General features: G+C 32.5%; 1 protein-coding gene across 3 annotated transcripts in view; it reads left to right on the forward strand.

The window, feature by feature from the left end:
• Positions 1-20616, forward strand: part of LOC126734515 (ankyrin repeat and KH domain-containing protein 1-like) — a 156703-nt gene extending 136087 nt beyond the window's left edge. For all 3 annotated transcript variants that reach the window (XM_050438179.1, XM_050438180.1, XM_050438181.1), the window contains exons 26-30: positions 3004-3285; positions 6245-9240; positions 15131-15604; positions 17485-17637; positions 19494-20616. In XM_050438179.1, coding sequence (XP_050294136.1) covers positions 3004-3285; positions 6245-9240; positions 15131-15604; positions 17485-17637; positions 19494-19520 — 3932 coding nt within the window. In that variant the 3' untranslated portion in view covers positions 19521-20616. The remainder of the gene's footprint in view (positions 1-3003; positions 3286-6244; positions 9241-15130; positions 15605-17484; positions 17638-19493) is intronic.
• The last annotated feature ends 3471 nt before the right edge of the window (positions 20617-24087 follow it).

Below are 24087 nucleotides of genomic sequence, written 5' to 3' on the forward strand. Positions count from 1 at the left end.
CGCAGTTATAGAACCATTGTGAAATAAATACATATTCGTAACTAAAGGAATTTGGGAGCACTATCTAGTACACTTACCATAGTTAAAGTATCTAAACACACTGTTTTGACTTAAAAGTTAAAAAAAAAAAAATCCGTCAAAAAAAAACTGTCACTGTGACTATCGGTATAGAATCGAGGTCTTTCTTAACACTTAACAATTTAGATTCCTTGAAAATGCAAACAAACCCTCGCGATCTCACACGCGTCTATAAATACCAGTGTTGCCAAAGTAACAATACCAATGTTAAGACGAGTTCAGACTTGAGCACACATGCGGTGGGCAGCTTTGCATACCCATGCGTATGCAAATGTGGATGGTGATTTCGTGGTTCAAGCTCGCTGCATGCATCGCTTCCCCGAATGGCCTGAGCGCCAAGCTGAATATCGATATTTTGGCGGACATCAAAGAAACATTATACGTGTGCGTTGGCGCTCAATTTGGACGGGCTTTAAATAGAGATTTTTTAGAGCTATGTAGTCCTTGCTGGTAGCGGTGCATAATTCGAAAATAGTGGTGCAAAATTCAGAGAATAAAATGACATATCTTTTCACCTATAGCGGTGCAAAATTTGAAACTAATGGTGCAAAATTAGTGCCAAATTCGAGTCTAGTTTTCATATAGTTATTGCTACTGGGGGAGGGGGGAGGGCTATCTTAATCGACCCGAAAAAGTATAAATATCAACAAAAGGAGGCTTCCTGTTTAGCTTCTTCGGAAAGGAAATTTGATGTCTTTGTCTCTTTTTCTGTTGATTTTAAAATATCCTATCCCCAACTAGCAGCACATGAAATGTACATCATGTACTGGTAGTTGGAGTTTCAATTTAAATAACATGATTGAATGTGCACCCTGTCTTACAAAACTTGAAGGAATATAAGTGATTAACTAAGTATCTGATTAAAGGGTGCTAATTACTCAAAATTTATCAAAAATCATTTGCGAATACTGATCAAACTGTTGCAATATTAGTCTACTGGAGAAGTTGCTGTAACGCTACATTTCGACATTTTTTACGTAAATGTCACGATCTACGAAAAACCTTTTTTTAAACGCTCTTTATTATGCACATCCATGAAGTAAACCATTGTTTTTATTAAGGTATTTTGGACATTTAGTTTTAAGGTGATGTCAAACGTATTGCCGTCCTCTGATATCATAAATATAAAGAGTTTTGAACCTTTTGCACCCTTCTTTCTTCAATATTGACTAAATATGGGTGATAGTGCTATTAGGTTCATTGAAAATAATTTTTTCTTTTCAGAATTCTTTTTTTAACAAAAACTCATTCTTATAAATTTTTTTCGTAGAATCCAGTGGTGTAGATATATTTTTTTTGATTAATAGTTTTTGAGTTGTAACCCAAACTTATGCTTTTTTAACACCCTGTATATTTATAGTTCATAATATTGACCTTTTTCTTACCTTTTTAAAAATATATAAGATTATAGACTTATTTTCAAAAATACGCAAATAAATAACGATTTTCTAAATTTAAATTAAAAAATTTATAATTTAATGGGAGGCCATGAATAAGAATAATAAACAAATAAAAAGTTACACATTAAGAACTTCGAATAGGAAATTTAATATTTTTTTGTAATAAAGGAACATAAAAAAACAAATACATAAATTTATTAAACACTGTAAGAAGACAACTGTATAACAAAACAACAATTTACAAGAGATGTTCAAAATGACCACCATCTTCTCTGATACAAAGTTGGCACATCTTTGTAACCCTTTATATAGCATTCAAAATAATAATTTGTCTCCTCAGATTTTGAAATGATAAATAAATTGCGTCTTGAAGTTCTTTCAGATTGTTTTATTGTCTTCTATACACTTGATTTTGTATATACCCCCATAAAAAGAAAAATTTTAAATCGAGAGATCGGGAAACCGTGGAGGCCATCTAACAGGTCCGTTGGTACCTATCCATCTTTGAGGAAAGTTATTTTTAAGAGTTAAATGAACTATAAAAGGAATTTGAATTATGATGAACTAATAGCAAAGTATTAAAATGATACTATTAATAATATCGTTTTCAGAAGCTTTTGATTGTATTTCAGTTGCGTACTAGGAAGGACTGTGACGTTGGCGCCATTAACAAAATGTGCATTAAGTTCAGCCAGGTTTTTCAAATGTGGAATGATTCTTTTTGTTTTAGACATTATTTTTTCTTAATTCTATCCATTACTCTTTAGAAGTACAAGTCTAAATTTTTAAGTTCAGATATGCTCGTTGCTCAACCTGATATGCAGTTATAAATATGTTTATCAACTGTTCATTATATTCTCAGTGCTCAGATAAATGTGTATGTTTAGAGCCATTTAGTTCATTAGTTCTCAACTTGTTTTTGTAATTTGTCTATTGATAATTCTTAAAAAATTTAGCGGTGCATGTTGATTGAGTAATGCTGTTAGATTATTGAAAATAAAATCAAGTTTCTCATAAACTGTATTAAAATTATAAGTATCATTCAGGGGAAACTCCTCCAAATCTGTCTACAGCTGCATATTGATTCTTTTTAAATTTCTATGGGTCATCGTATAATATGATATATAGTGGGAATGTTTTCAATCTAGTTTTAAAAAAATCTTTTTTTTTTAATTAAGTTTTTAATACTTTAAACTGCCTATAATTTTTGTAATGTATTTTCCTAGCAAAGTGGAACATTAAAATTGACCAGAAAAAATTAATTTGTTGCTGGCTCTGAGACTTATAATATCAATAAATAAACCAAACCTTTCTCTGTTTGGTTATTTTGAGTAACTAATTTTTAACTAACTGATTAATATTAGGTAATATTAGTTCCTTAATATTTCCACTAAAAAACTTTAGTTATTATTTTTAGATTACTATGTAGCTTTTCTTTCTTTTTTTTGTTAATTCTTAATAAACTTTCTTAAATACTTTTACATTATTAAAAAACTCCAGTTTTCAAGGTAGTAATTTCTTCTAGGATCGAAACTCGGCATCTCGCCTCTCATGTTGGCTGCGATGAATGGTCACGGAGCTGCAGTAAAATTGCTACTGGATTCGGGCAGTGACATCAATGCCCAAATTGAAACCAACCGAAACACCGCGCTTACTCTGGCATGCTTCCAGGGAAGGCACGAGGTGGTGGCACTCTTATTGGATCGTAAAGCCAACGTGGAACACCGGGCCAAAACCGGACTTACACCTCTTATGGAAGCAGCCTCAGGAGGCTACGTGGACGTCGGTCGGGTCTTGTTGGATAAAGGTAGGTTTCTATGAATAAACCTAATTTTATTTACCTTTATATGTTACGATATAAGATTATGAAAAACTATTTTTACTTATGGTAAACCAAAGTCTAACTGCCACTTATGGTTTGTGTTTAGTAAAATTATGTTCTTTAATTTTATTAAACATATTTAACTTCTAAAAATTGACTGAATGAAATAGCAGTTAATTAATTATTAAACACTTTCTATGAAATATGACAAAATAAAAATCATGGAAAATTTTCTTAATATTAAATTTAATATATTACTCAAAGAAATCTTTATTGTAGTTGAAAAAAAAACGAGAAATTCACTCTCGATTATTGGATTATTCTTATTATATAAAAAATAATTATTAGGCTAAGCTATTACCTTACATTTAGACAGCACCTGATGAATTGTACCTGGGGCTACGTATTGTATAAGGTAGAGAAAACTTTAACTTTAAACACAAAAGCTGTCTGTCTCCTTATCCTAAATCACAAAAAATATTCTAAAATATAATACAAGGGTATCACAAAGTTCAGAAAAATACAAATGTCAAACGAAAAATTTAAATTGTATATTAAAACTAAAATTAATAGGGCTTTTTCTCCTGAATTCAAAAATATACAGGGTAAGGACTGGAATAAATTTGCTAGCGCTCTTGAAAAAAATATTTCTGAAAAACATGTATACGACGACCTGTTGCGGCCTTTAAAAATGAATTAAAAAATCCTTTCGTAACACATCCAAAAGGGTGAAACCTAACCCTACTGAATTATTTTAAATGAAATGAAATAAATCTTAAATAGGTATACCTAATATACATAAACAAAAACAATGCTTTCCAAGTTGCATGCATGAATTAAAAGAAAGACCAGCACAAATTTATCAACTTTATAAGTATATATTATTATTATTATATATTATATATTACTTTATATTCTACCAAACTAGTTGCTATTATGTATATATGCCTTTAACACATTTTTAAATCTATTAAGTGATGATAAATCTTTGATTTCATGATGAAGCCTACTCGAAAGCCCCTAAAAGCAGTGAATTCATGGTACTTCAAAAATTTGTTTTTAAAGTATATAGATTGTCATGATTTCTTGTAGGGTAATCGTGTACATTTCTATTAAAATTTACAAGCTGCTTAAAATAAGAAGGTGCTAAATTATTTACTATTTTATATATAAATATCGTTCACACAAAACACAGTCTTTTTTGAACCGGTGTATGGCGATGTGGCCTCAATATCACTCTCATTCCCCGATTCTGAAGCTTTTGAAGTCATATGATCATCACATATAAAATTGACGCACAAAAGTTGAAACGATGCTGGACAATTGTATTATAAACCATCAACTTTCCCCTGAACTGATTCATAAATTTCTCTCAAACATATCAACCTTCTTATAGTAATACCTTTCCTTTCTACCCTTAGAAGGTTAAGCACACCGTTCCTGTGAGACTTTGCTTGCTTACTTCTTTTGCAACCACTTAATTTCTTTTCTGTGAGTGACTTGTACTTTTGAAAGCTTTATATGCTTATAAATAATTCTACTAATATTTATATCAGTCGTATTTAAATTCCGAACCAGGAGATTTGATTTAACAATGTTCATGTTTTTCTCCCTAGTATTCTTAAACTTTTTAATCCGACCATCCATACCTGATCCAGTATACAAATTAACAGAAATCACTCACTGATCTGTAATTTTTGGAGTGTTATGATGGTAAGGGTGCCATCCCGTGATATTGATTTGTAAGAACATAATTCACCAAGGTATTAATGCACTATTATCTGTAACTCTCGGGGTCGGCTCAGTTACTAACTAATTTATAACATATGACATTTGTCTTAACCTATTACTATAAGAATCATTACTCAAATTTAAAAAAACATCCATCTTTGTTTCCTCGCTTACCGATGGTTGTTTTTATCTAGAGATATAGAATGCTACTTATTTTTTAATTGCTCTTTATTTTTACTCACACAGTACTTTAACTCAGTGGGAGCAAATCAGGATGATTGCCTCGAAAAATAATTTTGGGGTAGTTAGGAAATTTTATAGCGATCAACTTCTCAAATAAAATTACGCATTTAACGTCGGGATATTTTGTTTTTAATGTTCATACCTTTTAAACAGTTTTTTTTCAATTTAAAATCGTGGATAAACCGTAAATTTCCTTTTTGAAAGAGCTTTCCAATAAGCGATACCGAATTTATTCCAATTGAAGGATTCCGCTGTATATCTTGACATATAATTAGGTTGTTTTCGAATTATTTGCATATTTTAAAGACATATTTATTGGCACGAGAAAAAAAATACGTGTTGTTTTTCACCTTTATAGAAAAAATACCACTACAGCGATAAAAACTTGTTTCACTACTAAAATAGTAAAAAACTTTCACATATTTAAAGCTGCATGCGTTCCCCGTCTACCAATCTAGACCGCCTTTCGCGTGCCCATTACTCAATAGCTACTCCCCTATATCATTATTTTACAAAATAAGGAGGTTAAGTTTCCGTAGTTATTTCCAACTGTAAAATGCAAATCTCAATAGAAATATTCCTTTTTAATAAATATATATATATTTCTTATTCATGTTTTAAATATGTGTAGGCCACAATAAATTGCAGAAACAAATTTAATATACTAGTCCTAAAAAGTGTCCAAACATTTTTTCCACCACTGTATATGATGCATTTTACTCAGGAGTGCAATTTTAAAATATTTTTTTAAATTCATATTTCTTTTTAGCATTTGTAAATATATTTTTCAAGCCGAGTTTTTTGTTTTGTCCTAATTATTACTTTGACAACCTGTATGCTGATTACCTTCAACTTTTAAAATAATGTTTAGTCAAATTGTAATGTGTTTTAACAATTTACCTATCAAATAACCCCTTTGTAATCTCACAGCCCTGTTAGAAAAAAAATAATATTTGTGTATATTTGATAGGTGCTGATGTTAATGCCACTCCTGTTCCTTCGTCTCGAGACACAGCTTTAACCATTGCCGCCGATAAAGGGCACGTGAAATTCGTAGAGCTCCTACTTGACCGGGGCGCACAGGTCGAAGTAAAAAATAAAAAGGGCAACTCGCCACTTTGGTTAGCCGCGAACGGCGGACATCTGCCGGTAATCGAGTTACTCTACGCCCACAATGCCGACATTGACTCTCAAGACAACCGCAAGGTCTCTTGCCTGATGGCCGCCTTTCGGAAGGGCCACGTCAGGGTCGCCAAATGGATGGTACATCACGTAACTCAGTACCCTAGTGATCAAGAAATGGCGCGTTCCATCACCACAGTAAGCGATAAGGAATTGCTGGAGAAATGTCACGAATGCGTCCGGATTATTAGAGCGGCCAAGGAAACGCAGGCTGCCAAAGCGAATAAAAATGCGTCTATACTTTTGGAAGAGCTCGAATCGGAGAGAACTCGCGAAGAGTCGAAACGGTTACAGGCGGCTAAGCGGCGGGAAAGGAAGAAGAAAAAGCGTCTCGAAAAGAAAGAACAACACAAGAAATTATTAGAAGAGAATCAGAAGAATGAAACGTATGATGACAGTTCTAAAAAAGATGAAAAGGAAGAAGCAGAGGATACTGTCCCCGAAGTAAGTCACGCTGCCAATAACGACAAAGAAGAAGGCGACAGTGGTATCGATGCGAATAGCCTAGGAAGCTGTTCTAGCAATGATATAAAGACCCCCAAGGAAAAACGTAAAAATAAGAAAAACAAAAAGGGCAAAGAATCTGTTGTGAAAGACGAAATTGCAAAAAGCAAAGCCAGCACTAGTAAGGAGACCTTAGAAAAACCTGACAGCAAGGAATCAAAAGAGACCAAAAGTCCGTCTAAGTCTTTAAGCAAGAAACCTGTCAATGACAATATAGCACTTTCTATGGAAAAGCCTAGAGGCCGAAACTATGAATTCGATGCTACGAAACATAGTCCTGCTGACAGAGACGATTTTAAAGCAACAGGAAATGAAAATTACGTCACTCCAACCAAAAACAAAAAAAGTGAGGACTGTCTTAGTCCACCCCAGGGCAACAAAGCTGCGAATAGTGTGAGCCCTAAGCAAAACTCAAAACGCGAAGAAGGTTGGAAAGAAGTCGTGCGAAAATCTTCAGTTCAAGCAGTATCAGAAAGTGGAGTTAAAAAGGTCTCTGTTCCTTTAAACGCTATTTCTAGAGTTATTGGGCGCGGTGGTAGTAATATTAATGCGATTAGGCAGTACACTGGTGCACTTATAGAGGTGGAGAAACAAAGTAAAGGCCAAGGGGAGAGGATAATTACGATTAAGGGAACTCCCGATATCACTAAGCAAGCCCACAACTTAATTACAACTCTTATTAAAGACCCTGAGGTTGATATTATGTCAATATTGCCGAAGAGCAGCAAGGCGGCTACCAGCACTACCACTTTATGGGATAAAACCCAAATAGCTACCAAGAAAAATGCGGGAAAATTAGCCACCGTCATTCAATCGGTTGGTTCAACCCAGCCTTTGCCCAGCAAAAGCCAAGTTGCTCAGGCAATCACGTCATCAGTCGTTAGATTCGCTAACAATACTTCAGTGAAATTTAGACAAGCACCGCCAACCGTGGGTGCCCGGGTTTCCGCACCGAGATTGATCACTCAATCGGAAAAAAATGTTGTGCCTGCGTCACAATCAAATCCGGTGGTAAGAATGCCTACTTCAACTGCTCCTCCTAGCAGATCTACGGCCGCCAAGATAATAACCACTACGGCTAGTCAAACTTTTGCCGCCAAATTAACCGAAACAGTATCAGTAAGCCAAGCTCCCGTGGGCGTTGGAATGAATGGACCCAATATCAACATGTCTAAGCCGAGAGCTGCTCTAGGCGTTCCGAACACATCGAATTCTGGTTCAGTATCACCACAACCTCCGATTACGTCTTTACCTAGCGTAAACATACATAATTCCCCAAGCAAGCATGTTCGACCTGCACCTGCTGGCTCTGCGCCGCCCACAATGCAGCATTTCCAACCGCCTATGAGTAAGCCGCAACCACCACAAAACCCGCAGGCGTCTGCTTCTTTCGGAAACTGTATTCAAACAAGTCATACTTCTACAATCGTGACTACTTGCGTCAGTGATTCTACCACTTCAGTATCTACTACAATGACCAATTTACCATCAGCAAATCAAGCGCCCATACAGCAACAAACTATATTAAATCAATCACCCCCACAGCCGCCACAACAACAGCAGCAACTATCGCAACAACATCAACAACCTCAAGAGGAAACTAAGATCCCCAAAGTTAACCCGACGTCCGAGTATACATTGTTTACTCCTAGAGAATTTTGGAGGGAGCAGGAGCAACAGAAGATACCGAACTTCGCCTCTGTAGCTGGAGGTGGTGCCAACCATCAGAATTCCGTGCAGCAACATAAGTTCATAGATCAAGAACCGCCGCCACAAGTCGACTTGTCAAAAGCACCCGGATATCGAGCTCCTCTTTGTTCACCTGTTTCTTCTAAACCTAGCAGCAACAGTACTACTCCACCCAATATGGGGGTCAGTAATAATTATCCTTCGTACCAGCAAGAACCCTCGAAGCCGCCAAACACTCTGCCTCCTATAGGATCCAGGCCGCAAGTATCGCAGCAAAACAATGTGCCTAACGATTTTATTCCGTTTATGGATTTCAAAGCGAATAACGCTCTTCCCACCCTGATCAATTTGGGAAATGAGGCGCAGCTGCTGCAGAATTTTAACGCTATGCAGGTGTTGAATTATTCACAACCCCAGCCTCCGGTTAGTATCCAACCGCCCAGCATGAGCAGACTAAATCCTAAAGCTCCAGAGTACTCCAGTTCGGTTTATAATTCGATGCCAGGCATGCAGAGCAAGAACGCCGCCACATACAACGGATTCCAGATGAACATGCAGAGCAATATGTTCGATAATAAGGCGGCAATGCAGGTGAGTCCTATTTTTATTCATAAATATTTTAATGGTATACATACATACTTTAGAAATAAAATGTAAAGAGTGTATTGCCAATTCAATACGAAATCAAAAATCGCGTCGATTGTTAATGTTTTTATGAAGCTAAAAAAAATATTGCTATTTTTATAACAGTACAAGCAATCTGATATCAAAGAGATCCAACTTTGAAATATTCGTGCAGCCTTTGTTTTTGTCATTCGTTAGTGATGGATGAGGAAAGTGTAAAAACGAAAATGTGGACTCTTTTTGGTCATTATCTGAGGAATTCAAAAGGTTTTGAAATTTTGTTTCGAAAAAGGCTCGCAGAAAGATTTATATGTAACAAAAAATGAGGATAATTAAATTTTCTACAACTTACTCTTCTGTAGCGAGGCTGTACAGCTAAGGGAACAAAAAATATATTTTTCTTCAGAAAACTTTTTTCAATACTATTTAATATTAATGCTGCTGCAGAAATATATATATATGTCTTCAGAAATTGGTTTTTTATATTGTTGTGTTGACCCCTTTAGCGGTACAGTTTTGCTTCCGGAAGGTACATTTTAGAACATTTAAATATCTTCATTTTTTGTTTTATACACTTTTCTTTACAACTTGCAGTTTAATCGGCAAACCAAATTCAAAGTTCACCAAATAACGGCGAGGCCGGTACATATTTTTTTAAGCTTTTTTCATGAACGACTTGCAACTGACAAAGAGATGATGAAACGACTTTAGATTTAAAAAAATTATAACCTCATCATTCATATATCGGGTATTCTTCCTAATCTAGATTGCTCATCCATTTTTAATTTTCGAGAATAAATGAGATGAAATATCGGGTATCAACGATACTACTATCTAGGCGATCTCTACAAAAAGATTTGGATATTTTCGAAATTTGTTAATGGTTTTATGGGTAAAAGATTTTATTTTGACATATTATAATTATATAAGGAATTTTTTTTCTCAAAAACTTCCAATACAAACTGGTACAAATCGCGTAATATTAATCGCATTTTAATTATAAACAATTTGTATTAAAAAAACTTGTTATAAAAAATTATGTATTGAAGACTTCTCGATTTATTTGTCATTAAAGCAAACTATGCAGAAATCAGATGTCACGCGCGTAGGTTTCCATTCGCCACACCGCAGTGGAACGTGAGTCGGATTCCTGTCCGATTTTAATGACAACTATCTCAAAAATCATTATATAAGAAAGTAATATATAAGAAAACATACTGGTAGAATGTTTCTTATACCTTATATTATACTGACCAACAACATTTAAAAAAAGCAAGTTAATATCGCGTGTATAATAAGTGCTATTTAATTGTTTGGCATTACAAAATATAGCCATATCATAACTATAAAAAAACGTCAATAATATCGTTATAAAGTTTTAAAATTATCCAAATTTTTTTGACGAAGTTATCGCTTGGCTAGTAAAATCATTGACACGCGGTATATATTAATAAGTATATATCGCATTCTATCAAAAATGATTTATTAATTTAACAAATGTATACAAATATACCAGGTGACATAGGAAAAAGGGCACACTTACTAACTTTTTTACTCTTCAAAGTAAACAAATAAAATTGGGTATATTGATGGAATAGTCATAAGAGCATCTTTTGACATATTCAGTTGTTTTCCGTCATTTCCTGTTTAACCAGAAGTGACACTAACTTTCTTATTGCAAATGAGACAGTATTTTGATAGAAAATTTTTTTCTGAGAGCAATGATACTTCATTTGTTACTTTTTGTTTTATACCTATAGCAAACATATATTTTATACATTTTAAAATAGGATGCCAATGTGTTGAAGGTTTTAATTTTTAATCAAATAATCACAGGAAAATAGTTTTCATTGCATTTGTTGACTCAAATCTTTTACACTTCTATTTAAAATGTCCAAACCAGTAAATTTGGCGTTTACTTAATTTTTTTAAATAGCGCGTTATTGGGAACAACCACTTTTGCAGTAAGGTTTTTTTTTCTAATAATTTGGTATGCTTATTTTTTAAATCGGTGGATAAATAAGCCCATAAGAAGAAAAAAATTAAGTCATATGAATAAATGCATTTAATTAATAGAAATAGCATAGAAGTCTTTGATTTCTGGACTAAGATGCTGCGTTTTGATGCTTTCTTGAATTATTTTTCAATTGACATAATACATGACATCTTGTCAGGTGCAATTATTATTTGTCATTCAAATAAATTTGCCACAATTTTTTGAAGAATTCTTGTCTTCACTAATATTTGAAATGTTTACTGACTATATTTCTGAAAAAATGATTTAAGTAATAAAACACAATGAATATAATTTTTCCATGATTACTTAATTAAAAATGATGATTATTAAGATGTTTTAACGCATTTATGGCATCTTATTTAAAAAATTGATTTTTTCTATGAGTATAAAACAAAAAGTAGCAAATGTGGTATCATTATTCTCAGAATATTATATTCTGTCAAAATACGTAATAGTATACCAATTGTCCCATTTAAAATAAAAAAGTTAGTGTCACTTCCTGTTAAACCGGAAGTTACAGAATATATCAAAAGATGCTCTTATGACTATTCTATCGATATACCAACTTTCATTTGGTTATCTTGAAAAGTAAAAAAGTTATTAAGTGTTCCCTTTTTCCTGTGTCACCTGGCCTAATACAAATCATAAGAAAAACACAAATTTTCATTTATTGTCTACCTAATTTTAAAATAAATATAATTTCCCAGATAAATACTCTGCTAAACAGTGTTTTTGTTTATTATATTTTATTTCTGGTACCCATTCATTATTATTTTATGCTATGGCAGCTATCTTATTAGAACTTAGTTTGTTGATTTTCAAGAATATATCATTATTCCCAAGCAATTGTTGAATTTAATTAAAGGTGACCACAACAGACTTCTATAAGGTACTGTTAGGTTCAGGTTGTGTTAATAGTGCACAGTTCTGTACCACTTTGTTTTTTACTAATCAAGTACTGTGAAAACCAAATCAACACATTCGCTTCAAACCATATCTATTTTTTTCAAAAGTTCTTTCTAAAATTCTACCTTTTATTTTATGCTTATCTTGTTTCAAAAGATTTTTTTTCTATCTCTAAATCTAAAATCTAATAAAAATTTGCCACTGGAATGGCCTTTTTCTGACTGAAAAAAAAAAGCTAAAAATGGCTTGTTATTTTAGCTAATAACCTTTGTATACTTGGTAAAGTTTTTTTCCACTCTTATCAGGGTCTATAAAGTTTCACTTTTTACGCACTGGTGCCTAAAAAAGTATTTTTTACACACTATTGCGTAAAAAGTAATTTGACGTTTATTTGACATTTAATTTATAATTTGTCAAAGTATTTATTGCGTAAAATATTTTTTACCCACTAGTGCGTAAAGTGATTTGGTATTTTTGATTTTTTTTAATGTTTTCTTCTGTAGTAGAAAAAATCTTGTATGTTACACTTGTGTAAAATTCCTTCTTTTATTCATGACAATATTTCATTCATAAAGAAAGATCATTTTACACACTTGTAACATAAATAACTATATCGGCTTAAAATTTGAAATATTCATATTATTTTTATCTTTTTGTATAGCAGTAATTTTTCTGCTATACATTTATTACTAAAAATTCAGCAGCCTTAAAGTTATTTATAAAATGCAAAAATATGTAGCGTAAAGTATCATAAAATTTTTAATTTAATATTTAAATTTTTATCTGAATTGTTTTTTTTAATGAAGTAAAATCGCTTTAGCTGTTATCTATGAGCTAGGACTAAATTTACAATCAAATCTACGAATATGCGCAAGACCATACATTAAAGAGATTTATAGTGTATTTCAGAAATGTGTAGAGTGTAATAAAATGGAAAATTCCGCCTAGATTCTTATTAAACTTGAAATGAACATAGGTAGGTAATAAAGACACATAATATAAATACTAACAAAGTTGAGACATTTACTCCAAATCCATTGTAAAAGTGAAGAAAATCTTGGCATGAGAAGCTTTTTTATCCAAATTTTTGAGGCTTATGTCCAAGAGCAAAGGCAGTTTTTTTTGTAACTTGAGTCATAACTCTTATTTTTATACTCTTTTTTTTATCTTCATCTGCTTGATTTTTAAAAGTTTTCCTCGAATATTCTTAGGCAGTCCGCAGTAAAAAAATCATTAAAAACAAATTGAAAAGGTTTCAGGTGATTTTGTGAATAACTCCATTGTTTTTAGAGTTCCGTGATAATGTTTATCATATTTTCTTAAAGAAATCGCAAAAAAGAAAAGAGAAAGAGGAAGAGTTTAAAAAATCGGGTTAAAATTTTGGAAAAGTAAAATTGTGTTTACAAAACTGCAATTTTTGGCCATTTAAAACTGCTGGTATCTGCTAGTTTCCAAGAGCACTATGCAAAACATAAAAAATCAGCTTCTTTTGATTTCAAGCAATATTACACAAATTTCACACTTTTTGTCAAAGTCGAATTGTGAAGATTTAAATTTTGCTTGAAAACAGAAGTGGAGCAACACCGTTGATAGTCGTTTTAATAGTGATTACTATGACTATAATGAGTTTTAAGAGAGGGACGTGAATTGTAGCAACAGGTTGCTCAGTTCTGACTGATATTGAATTAATTTCGCTGGTTTGAGTAAAAATCTGTTACTCTGAAGTATTCCAGAGTGGCCCCCATTATATATACAGGGTAATTGATGACGTTTATGGAAAACGGGATTTCAGAATTTTCCAAAAATTGGTTACTATGTGAAACATAGATCTATCAATCTGAAATATTTTCAGCGGTTGATATATTTAGGAAGTTGTCACATTTCTTATATAGGATATTCTGTATATTATAACGTTTTTTGAGTCTCTATTTTGAGGGAGTTATCGCTTGGCTACTAATATCGTTGATATCCGGTATAATATTGCACCAAAATTGACCAACAAAGTAAGGTATCACTTGATGCCCTTTTCCAATTCAGATTTTAGGACTTTGGCCTAGGGGTTGCAAGTAGGGAGTAGATTATGATAAAATTAAGCATTCCCATAAAAAATACACGTTACGTATTAAAGGGTTTAAAAGGCTGCTTTACAGCCATCATGTATGAGTCTTTATATATCGATATATGGTTTTCCTTTATTTTATATATTTCCGTGGAAAAAAAACTTTTATTTTTTTTTATAATTCATTTATTAACCTTGTGCTGAGCACATTTAGTCACGAAAAACCTCTATATATAATTTTTAAGTACTTAAACTAAATCGGACATAACAAACGACCATGCCAAGTCTGGGACTCGAACCCAGGGCTACACGACTGCTAGGCAGGTATATACCCACCGCGCTGCCGGGCCGGCAAAAAAAAAACTAAAAAATAATAAATATTTGTATTATCTTTTTTATATTTTACCCTGTATAATAGACAGAGTGGGCTTTTATTAAAATATTATATATGTAAAATGTGCCCTATAAAGCTTTTTTACAAGAACTCTTAAAATAAAAATTAAAACCAGAATTTTGTCCCGATATTCCATACGCAACACTGCATAGCAAAGTTAAAAATTAGATTTGAATTGATAAAGCAAGGTCTATTACGAGAGTAATCAGATTTTCAGAAAAATTCTTTGTCCCGTTTTCCATACACGTCCAAACTACCATCGATCATTAATCATTCTGTATATTGATATTAGTTCAACGTATACAACTCAAACTATGGTTGGACATTTTTGGAAAAACATTTAATATAAATAATTTGTAAGGATTTATCGTTAAGTCTAAAAATACTGTTTGAGACAAAAATTTAATCAGTCCCTTAAATTATATTTTCTACAGCCAAACATTATCCATAAAAATGTCTTTAAACGCGCATTTTTCATCAGGTCGGAAATATGGCATATAACAGAGGCGCAGGTCTCGGTGCAAACAGCTCTCAAAATCGCTCTTGGATGGGCGTACCACATCCCCCTTTCACACAGCAACAGCAGAACGAGCTGATCAGCGGCATTGCTGGCATGACCATACAAACTATACAAGCTAAAGTGTATTCGTCTGAAGGTCTCGAAAATGGAGGCGAACTGGCGGGTATCGTCAACAATTCACCAAACATGTCTCCCAATATAGCCGGTTCTCAACACGGTCAACACGGACTTCATCCCGATAACGTACATTTCGGTATGGAGGATCGTAAGCCGCCACCAATCGGAACGGAAAGAGCCCGTAAAGCTTACAACACCCAGATGGAACAGAACTGGTCGGGGATGGAAAAGCAGTCCAAGTGGGGAGGGAATGGTTTAGATCAGTTTGGAATGAGACAGGCTATTTATCCAGAGGATACTACGCCTTTGGATTATCATGTAAGATTATATTATGTCTGTGTGCTGTCGTTTTTTCACTGGAATACAAGTGGAAAGTATTACTTTAATTTTGGGTATTTTATGTGGATTTGGTTATCATTTGAAAAAAAATGCAGTAAAAACAAAAACAAAACTTTTGAACTTCTTAACTCACTTTTCTCTATTCGACTTTACTATATTTTATGTATATTGCCTGCCAATTTGCGCAAAGTACCCATATACTGCACCAACCGATAGCGATCATAAACCAACGCGACCAACGCCTAGTCCTCTAAAACTAATCCAGGCCCAAAAGTTTATACTAAAACGTCCACTTTGATTAGTCTTATATGTATATCTTTCATTATATCTGGTATTAGAATGTCTGTAAACGCGGATTCTGCCATTATTGCTCGATTGAAATTTTTTTCATCCGAAAATATTACGTTTTGTCATATGTTGTTTAGGTGTGCATATTGATGGGCAAATTCTAATCATCTGCGTTTGTTTGCTTCAGTGAAAAATATTTTATTTGTTGCACAGCACCTTTTAATTTACGAATTTCTTATCCTACTACGAACTTTATTAGCAGAACCAGGAAAATGCGTGTCTTGTTTCGCCTTTATTGCTGTTTCAAACGGATTGCAATTTTTGCTTTAGCAAAGGAAACGGTATTTTTACTAATGCCCAATTCTTCTGCAATTATTCCTATAGGAACTCCATCCATCAGACGAGTGTATATGATCGCTCTTTGTTGAGGAGATAATGCGGGTATTTTGAAAGAATGATTTTGTTGACGCGGCTGTCACAAAATTAAATTAACTTTAACAACATCAAAATATATTATTCTAATAGACCAAGAGATTTAGGAAAAAATTATTTTAATAATTTATTTTTTTATAATTTTTTCTATTTATAGAAAATATTTCTGGATATAGAAAGAAATTTCACGAAGCTATATTGGGCATTGTTGCAGTATTGTTTTTGGCCAAAAATTCACAAACGAGCAAGGAGGTGTGAGCAGGTCACAAATCCCGGCGTTTTTTACGGATTGTTTCACATAAATGGCGTTGAACTTGTAGGTCTTTATTGCACTGTGCCCAAGAATTCATGTTGCCCTATTCCCTTAAAATCGAAGAACACAGTGAGCATAACCTTCACGTTCGACCGCACTTGCTCAGTCTTTATCGGTCTGGGTAATCCAGAATGTCTCCACTGAGACAATTGAGCTTTTCACACAAAACTGAATAATCCATTTTAAGTCACAGAAAAATGTGCACATTTAAACAACAATTTCCTTTTTTTTTGTATTTCCATGCATTGAAATACAAAAATTATATACCTAGCCTTAAGTTAAATAGAGAACGACAATGCTTCACCGATTCCCCATTTGCGTTGACCGCTGAGAGCGAACTTTCATTTTTAGCTAGTGAACACTGCACGCGACATAATTCTGAATTGATTGTACATTCCCACTCTATCTACATTAATTTCATTTGGGTTTGAACTCTAGAAGAATAGAAAAAACGCTGTTCGTTGTCTATTTTTTAATAAATTTTTTTCAAGGCAGTCAATTGATGTATTTCAGGTCGGAGAATTTAAAAATCGTAATAAAAAAAATTGCATCAAAAAGAAAAGACTGTAGATAAATCAATTATAAAAAATTTTAAAAGCCTATTTTATTTAATAAAATATATTGATTTAAAATACAGGTAATGCAGGTGAAATATACCTTATATTTTAATCATTGAAATTTTAAATAAAGTTCAGCAGCTAAACTCAACAATTTTTTTAATATTCACATTTTCAGTCAGTATTTTAACATTGGCATTACCTTTTTAGATAAATTTTAGATAACTTTTTAGATATTTTAAAATGCTTACTCATTATTTTCATTACAGAGACCTCTTCACATGGACAACTTCATGAACGCTCCTCCATATTTTAACCACCAAATACCGAATTTGAGGCAAGAATTTATACCGGATATGTCCAAGTTAGATTTGACATGGGAAAATGCCCGTCCTATGACTGACTTGCAGGATAAACCACATGTAAGTTATTCAAATATTTATTTCTTAGCATTTAAGACTTTAAGTAAAAAAGAGTGTTTGCGGGCTTTAGACAACAATTAAAAGGTGATGATCGAAAAACAACCGACATTTCGGCAACTTGTATTGTCTTTATCAGATTACTCTAGTTCTTAACTAATTTTTCTGTAAAGAAAATGATAAAAAAAACGCCAAATAAGCTGGGAAATCTCCCTTAACATCTTTGTAAAAGAACACACACAGTAAATAAAATTGCATTCCTTATTTTTGAAAGAGAAGTATTGACCTGGACTGCTAAATTGATTTTTCGCTTCTTGGGCTACTTGCCTGTCCGGTTAGTAAGATTTCGTCTTCACACGGTTCGTCTTCCAAAGTTACTGCTTCCTCCCCAGTATGCTGTACAGGTGTTGCTCTTTCAGGAAATGTGGAAGTTGCTCTGGTTGTTGACGTAACTTTTTATATAAGCAACATAAAAATTATTTAAAAAAAAAACATAAAAATACGTAATAAAACATAAAGTAAAAAAAAGAAGTAAAAGTTTTCTATTTTTTTTATTTTTGTACTTTATCTTCTACGGTAAATATAATCTGTAAATATAACAATGTTAATTGGATCTTGGCCATAATATAAAAATTAAGCATATAGTGTAAAAATGTTTTATTGTTAAAATACTTTAAATATTTTCTCTGTGGTATTTAAAGTTCTTCTGGGTATATTGTAATTATTCGCAGTTTGTCTTATTGTTTGCTTATGGAAAAGTTCATAAACATATTATCCCTATGATGTATAATTGTATTATTTCTTTGCGCGGGGTACTCCTCTAGTTCATTCGCTTTCTAATTTTCTGGCACACAGCTGTGTGCCCGTACCCCACATTAGTTTATATTGTTACGATATTCGAGTTTCTTAAGTTACAACAGGAAGTTTATACTAGCTTTTAGATATTAGTACGATTTGCTTTTTATTATTTTGTCTCGCATATTTGACTATTCCAAAGGTTTCTATTTTAAACTCGAAAAATTCATCCATTTTCCCAGAGATGCTGGTCATACGTTTTTATAAAAGGCAAAAAAACAAAATCTACAGCATCACAGAAACATTTAATAAATCGACGAAGGTTACATGTTTCGCCCGACTAGAGCATCATCAGACCATAACATACACAAAATACCTAATATATTCTATTTTAAAGACCGATGCAAATTTTTCCTGATTGATAAAAGGTCTTGACTTAGTTTTTTTCCAAAACTTCCAGCTCCCACGCCTTCATCGGTTTTTGATTTGATCGGTTGTTTATGTGCCTGATCAGATCTCCACGAATCCTACGATCTGCTTGTTCCACTCTTCTCTGCGTCGATACTTAACTCTAAAGAATGTATGACAATTATTTTTAGGAATCTGTGATCCGACATTATTTCTAATGTTTTCTCCTCGCAGAATGTTCCGATTGTTTGATGTCCATTTTTTTAACTCCTTGTATTGCAATTTGCATTGCAACGCAATACAACCATAATAATACGGATTAGATTTTTTAGATTATGGTAATAAGCAATTTTCTTAATGATACATTTGAAAAATAATTAATACTTAAGTGTAGAAGACACATATTCAATCGTTTTGCTCGAAATGTATGCATTTATGTGAAAAAAACGGGTAATTCATAAATCGTTATATTCAATGTTTTACAAGTTTTAACTAGTGCAAAAATTCCCCTTTTCCTACCTCCACCAAACATAATTATGTTTAAGAGCAATAATTTTTATTTGGAATAGCTAATTTAATGATTTTTCAGCAAAAAACTGTTTTATTTCTTTCCTAATAAACCAATACTGACACTAATCTGTTTTTTTTATTTCTAGAGTTGGACAAACCATTGGAACAAATAAACCAACATACAGCACTAAAACTATAAGCGTCGTTTTTTAAATTAAGTCCAAAAATGCGAAATGTAGCTTCTTTGTGATTTTTGGAATACAGGATTTTGCAGTAGAAAAATACTAGTTCTATATAGTTATTTTAAATTTTTTCTTATATTCGTTTTGTTATGGTATAAGGTGATGCCGGGGGTGAGTATACGGGCCTCCGGCGTTCTATATTCAATGATCTATATAACCGGAAACACCTGTACTTTGATGTAAATAAAAAAAAGTATTCAGAATATTCATAGTATGTTTGCATGTTTATTTTTACTCAGGTAGTTGACTTGCTTATTTATTGCATGACATTATAAACATTAACCTGGGTAGTAAAAAAACTTTCATATTATATTAGGTTAAAAAAATTAAAATCTTAGGTAAAACTTTACAGTATCACCTTTTTTAAAAATACATTTTTTATTTTACAATTTTTGTTATTTCATTTTTATTTATGTTTTAAGCAAGTGAACTATATATCCCGCTTATAGTTTCAAGTATACCAGATTGATAAATTCGCTATTTGGGGCGAGCCTACTGGAATTTTGAATGTTATTTTGTTGGCTCTGCAGAAAACCAGCTTTGACTTTGTCTTAAGGTTTACTGGAGCTATTTAACTGATTTAATCAACACAGCGCCCTTCTGTGTTAAGTTCAGTAAAAGTAGCCCCAACGTGCTTGTTGCTGGCACTAAACCTTACACAAAGTATTTAAATTTCTGCAGCGCCTTCAAGCAAGCACTTTGGAATTAGACGTTAAAATGATATAAAACTATACTAAAATATAATGATGTAATACTGTAGTAGTTGCGTATAAAACGTAAAAAAAATATTGGTCCAGGGATTTTGGCGTTAGGGTCAAGTTACTATTACACGTGCGATTGTTGTTCTCTAATCGAATATAATTATTCTGATTTTACTTTTCTCCTACTGGAAGGTGTCCCTTTTAGGGAACCACTCGATTTAGGGGGCCGCTGCCCTCTTGTTATAATGTAGGGTTATTATTATACGGATTATTATGTAATATTGCTTGTACATGAAGACAAATATATCTTTATGCACTGTATGAAATCTGTTGTTTGTTTTGCTACCTTCTCCAATCACGATTTCTTTATATATTTAATTCACCGAAAGGTAAGTTTTTAAGTTTTGGTGGATAGACTTTGATAGCGCAAAGTTGAATATTTTAATTTATTAGCTGAAAAGCAAAACTGATGTCTTGATGAGTATAATAATATATTGAATTATATTAATTTTGCAAGTTATGAGAATTATGAATGTTGAATAACAAATAAATCAGCATGCTACAAAAACCTAAAGCGACTTAAAAACTACAGTTTATACAGAATAAGATGCTGTTCCTTAAGAGTGTCATCCTTGGGTGATAAAAACTTTAAATAAATAAAACGTTTAAACGTTTTTTTTTTCTTAAGATTTCTACACCCTGTTGCTCAAAAGTTAGAGAGTTTAGTGTATAAATTTATTTGAACTTTTCTTCTTAAAATCACCTTAATATTAACAACATGTATAATAAAAATGCTGTAAACTTAAATTTAAAGAATGTTAGTGTTGGGATTTTCACTAGTGAAAATTGATTGTGCTCAATTGACCAAGGATTGGTCGAATTTCTCAGGTTGTCCAGATTAATGAAAGGGTAAGTCAGTACATAAAACTATATTTAATGAAAATTAAACGTCAAAAGGTAAATAAATAATTTCGAAGTATTTATAAAGAATTTATTTATTAAAAAATCTCTTTTAAAAATAGTTAACAGACAATCATGAAACCTTTGTATATATACCTATGTAATGTATGTTAGTAAACACTTTATAAGCAAAATTCTTTGGTGCAAAAGAAGCTAACAAAAGAAACAGAATAAAGGATTTAAATGGGAACAAAAATTGTTAATGGGATTTCGGCGGGAACAGGAATGTTCTTAATTTTCATAAAAGTTATAAGATCTTATCGTGTATTTGGTATTTTATTTAGCACAGGATTGCGTATCTTCTGAAATATTCAATCAAAGTTAATAGTCCTACTTACAACGTGGGGTTGGGAATAGTGCAAAAGCCATTTTCAACTTTTACTAAACTTTCAGGTATAGTATGATTGTTTATGTCAAATGATGGCAAAATAGCGACACCATTTTCGAAATTTACTGGTATTTTTAAAAAGTTATTGTTAAAGTTGCGCACCGGATGCAAGAGGGGTTTATTGTAAGCCAAAGAGGAGGGTATTATTATGTTTTGTAACTTGAGGGTTTTGCTTTCATAATCTATCCATTAAGGCATCGAAATCATTATGCCAATTTAATACTTCTCATTTTAAATTCATTTTTTATACCTAAGCTTTTCTAGCAAAGAAATTTTTAAACTTTTGGTTTCTTTTTAAGTGTTCTTGAATGCTGTTACTTCAAAAGATTCGATGAATATTTTATAGAAATATTGTTTGCAATTTCGTTTGCAATTGTACGAGATATGATAGAATCAGAGGCACCAGAGTTGATTAAAATTGTCAATTGCTTTTGTGGTAAATAAAAGTATGGGAGCTCAATTTGTCGTGCTACGTTATTTAAGTTGATGGCAGGTATGGGCCTGGTTTCCGAAAATTTGCGAAATTATCAATTTCAAAATTTCGTTCGAAATTGGGGTAGTGATTTTGGTCATCAAAAGAGGTTTCTTCATATTGAAGGTTTGGCTCGTAATATTTATGATAATGTTGGGGTGAATAATCGGTATAATGTTCAGACTGGTTATCTTCGACATAAGGCACATCGGGATAAGAGTTAGCGTTGGTCTCAATGTTAGTTAACTCTTGGGACACAAAATTTCGGAGGCCTGATGATTGGAAAAAGTTTGGTTATCGAAGAGGCATTCTTTGTTGATACTGCATAGAGGATCCAGCTATGGAGATTGACATTGAAGTAGGGGGTCTAATTTAGGTTTATTATGATTTTGGGGAGCGAAGACATTTTTTGGTTTTTTAAAAACTTAAGCGTTTATCGGATAATGTCTGAGCTGGTCTAGGTCGTATTTGTATGGGCTGACTGGGAAATTGTTGTTGTGGGAATGTCATGGAGGGTTGATTCTGGGGTAGTAATCTTACGGGACTTTGTAAAATTTGTAAAAATACCTGTGATTCAATCATATTATAGTTAATTACATGCGTATATGCATCATCAAGTGTATTAGGTTGTTGTAATATTAACGTCGTTTTTAATGTCTGAGGCAAATTGGCTGTCAGAATTAAAACCGAAGTTTTTTCTATTTGATTAATTAAAATTAATTTTGCATTTACATCTGAGACTTCGCAATTTAATTTAGAAAAATTCTTTGTACAAAAGAATTGAGTCTATTTACAAATTGTAATATGCTGTCATTTTTATTGATCTTAAAGTATTGCAATTGGTGATGTAAAATTTGATAAGTGATAGGATCACCGAACTTTAGCCTTAGGGCCTCTTTAATTGAAGGCCATGAATCTAAATCTGGTCTAGAAAGTAAAAAGTCTCGAGCATTGTCAATTAATTTTGACTTAATGGCTGCTAAAACAACTTTATTTTGTTCAATATCATCATTTGTAAAATATAATTGATAAAACTCATCTATAGATATTATAAAACTTTCCAAATGGTTTTGAATTCCAGAGAAGGTCGGTAAAATAGAAGTGTGGAATCTTATGTTTTCTAGGAAGGTCGGACAATTAATCATAATTAATTTACCTTAAATAAAAATCACTGTAAAGTTTAAGTTATTAACAGAAGAACTCAGATCAGAGTAAAAAGCGTGGGGTGCTCGATATATTAAATATGACAATTATTCTATCGGCAACTATCTATAAGAGAAGAGTTATGAAAATGACGTAAAATGCACCCCACGTTTTTTACTTTGATTTGAATTATTCTGTTATTAACTTAAATTGTATTATTATTTTTATTTGAGGTAATTAATTATGATTGATTGACCACTACTGTAATAAAAACTCTTTGTAATTAAAAATTATTTTGTACTTTTTCGTTAGATTAGCAATAAAAGCGTGTTTATTTAGTTTTTTTAAACTATTATCTATTTACATTATAGATAATAACCTTTTTTTTTTTGGTATGTTGGACAGGTAAGTGGTTAAACCTAATCCTAACTTGGGTTGGGTGGTAGTTTGGGTTGCGTTGCAGGTTCTTCTTTTTATACGTTTGGCACCATATCTATCACAGGACTACTATACAGGCTGGTTTCGGCAAGTGCATCAATGGAATGTAGGAAAAACGTAAAAATAGGAAATTACGTAACATTTAACAACATGGCAAAATCATTAAGGGACATACCAAGAACATATTTTTATAGCTTCGGACTTTCCGGTTACATCAGAAGTATCAACGTTAATTTAAATTTTTACATTCTCCGTAAAAAACTAATCCCATTATACTTAAGTCAAACAGTTTTTCAAGTAAAAATTCAGAGATTGGAGGGACGCAAAGTCAATGGTCTCAAATTATGTTTATTTTTTAAAAACGATTACACGTGTTTCGCCCTAAGGCATCGTCAG

This window comes from Anthonomus grandis, chromosome 3 (genome assembly GCF_022605725.1).
Source record: "Anthonomus grandis grandis chromosome 3, icAntGran1.3, whole genome shotgun sequence".
Lineage (NCBI taxonomy): Eukaryota > Metazoa > Arthropoda > Insecta > Coleoptera > Curculionidae > Anthonomus > Anthonomus grandis.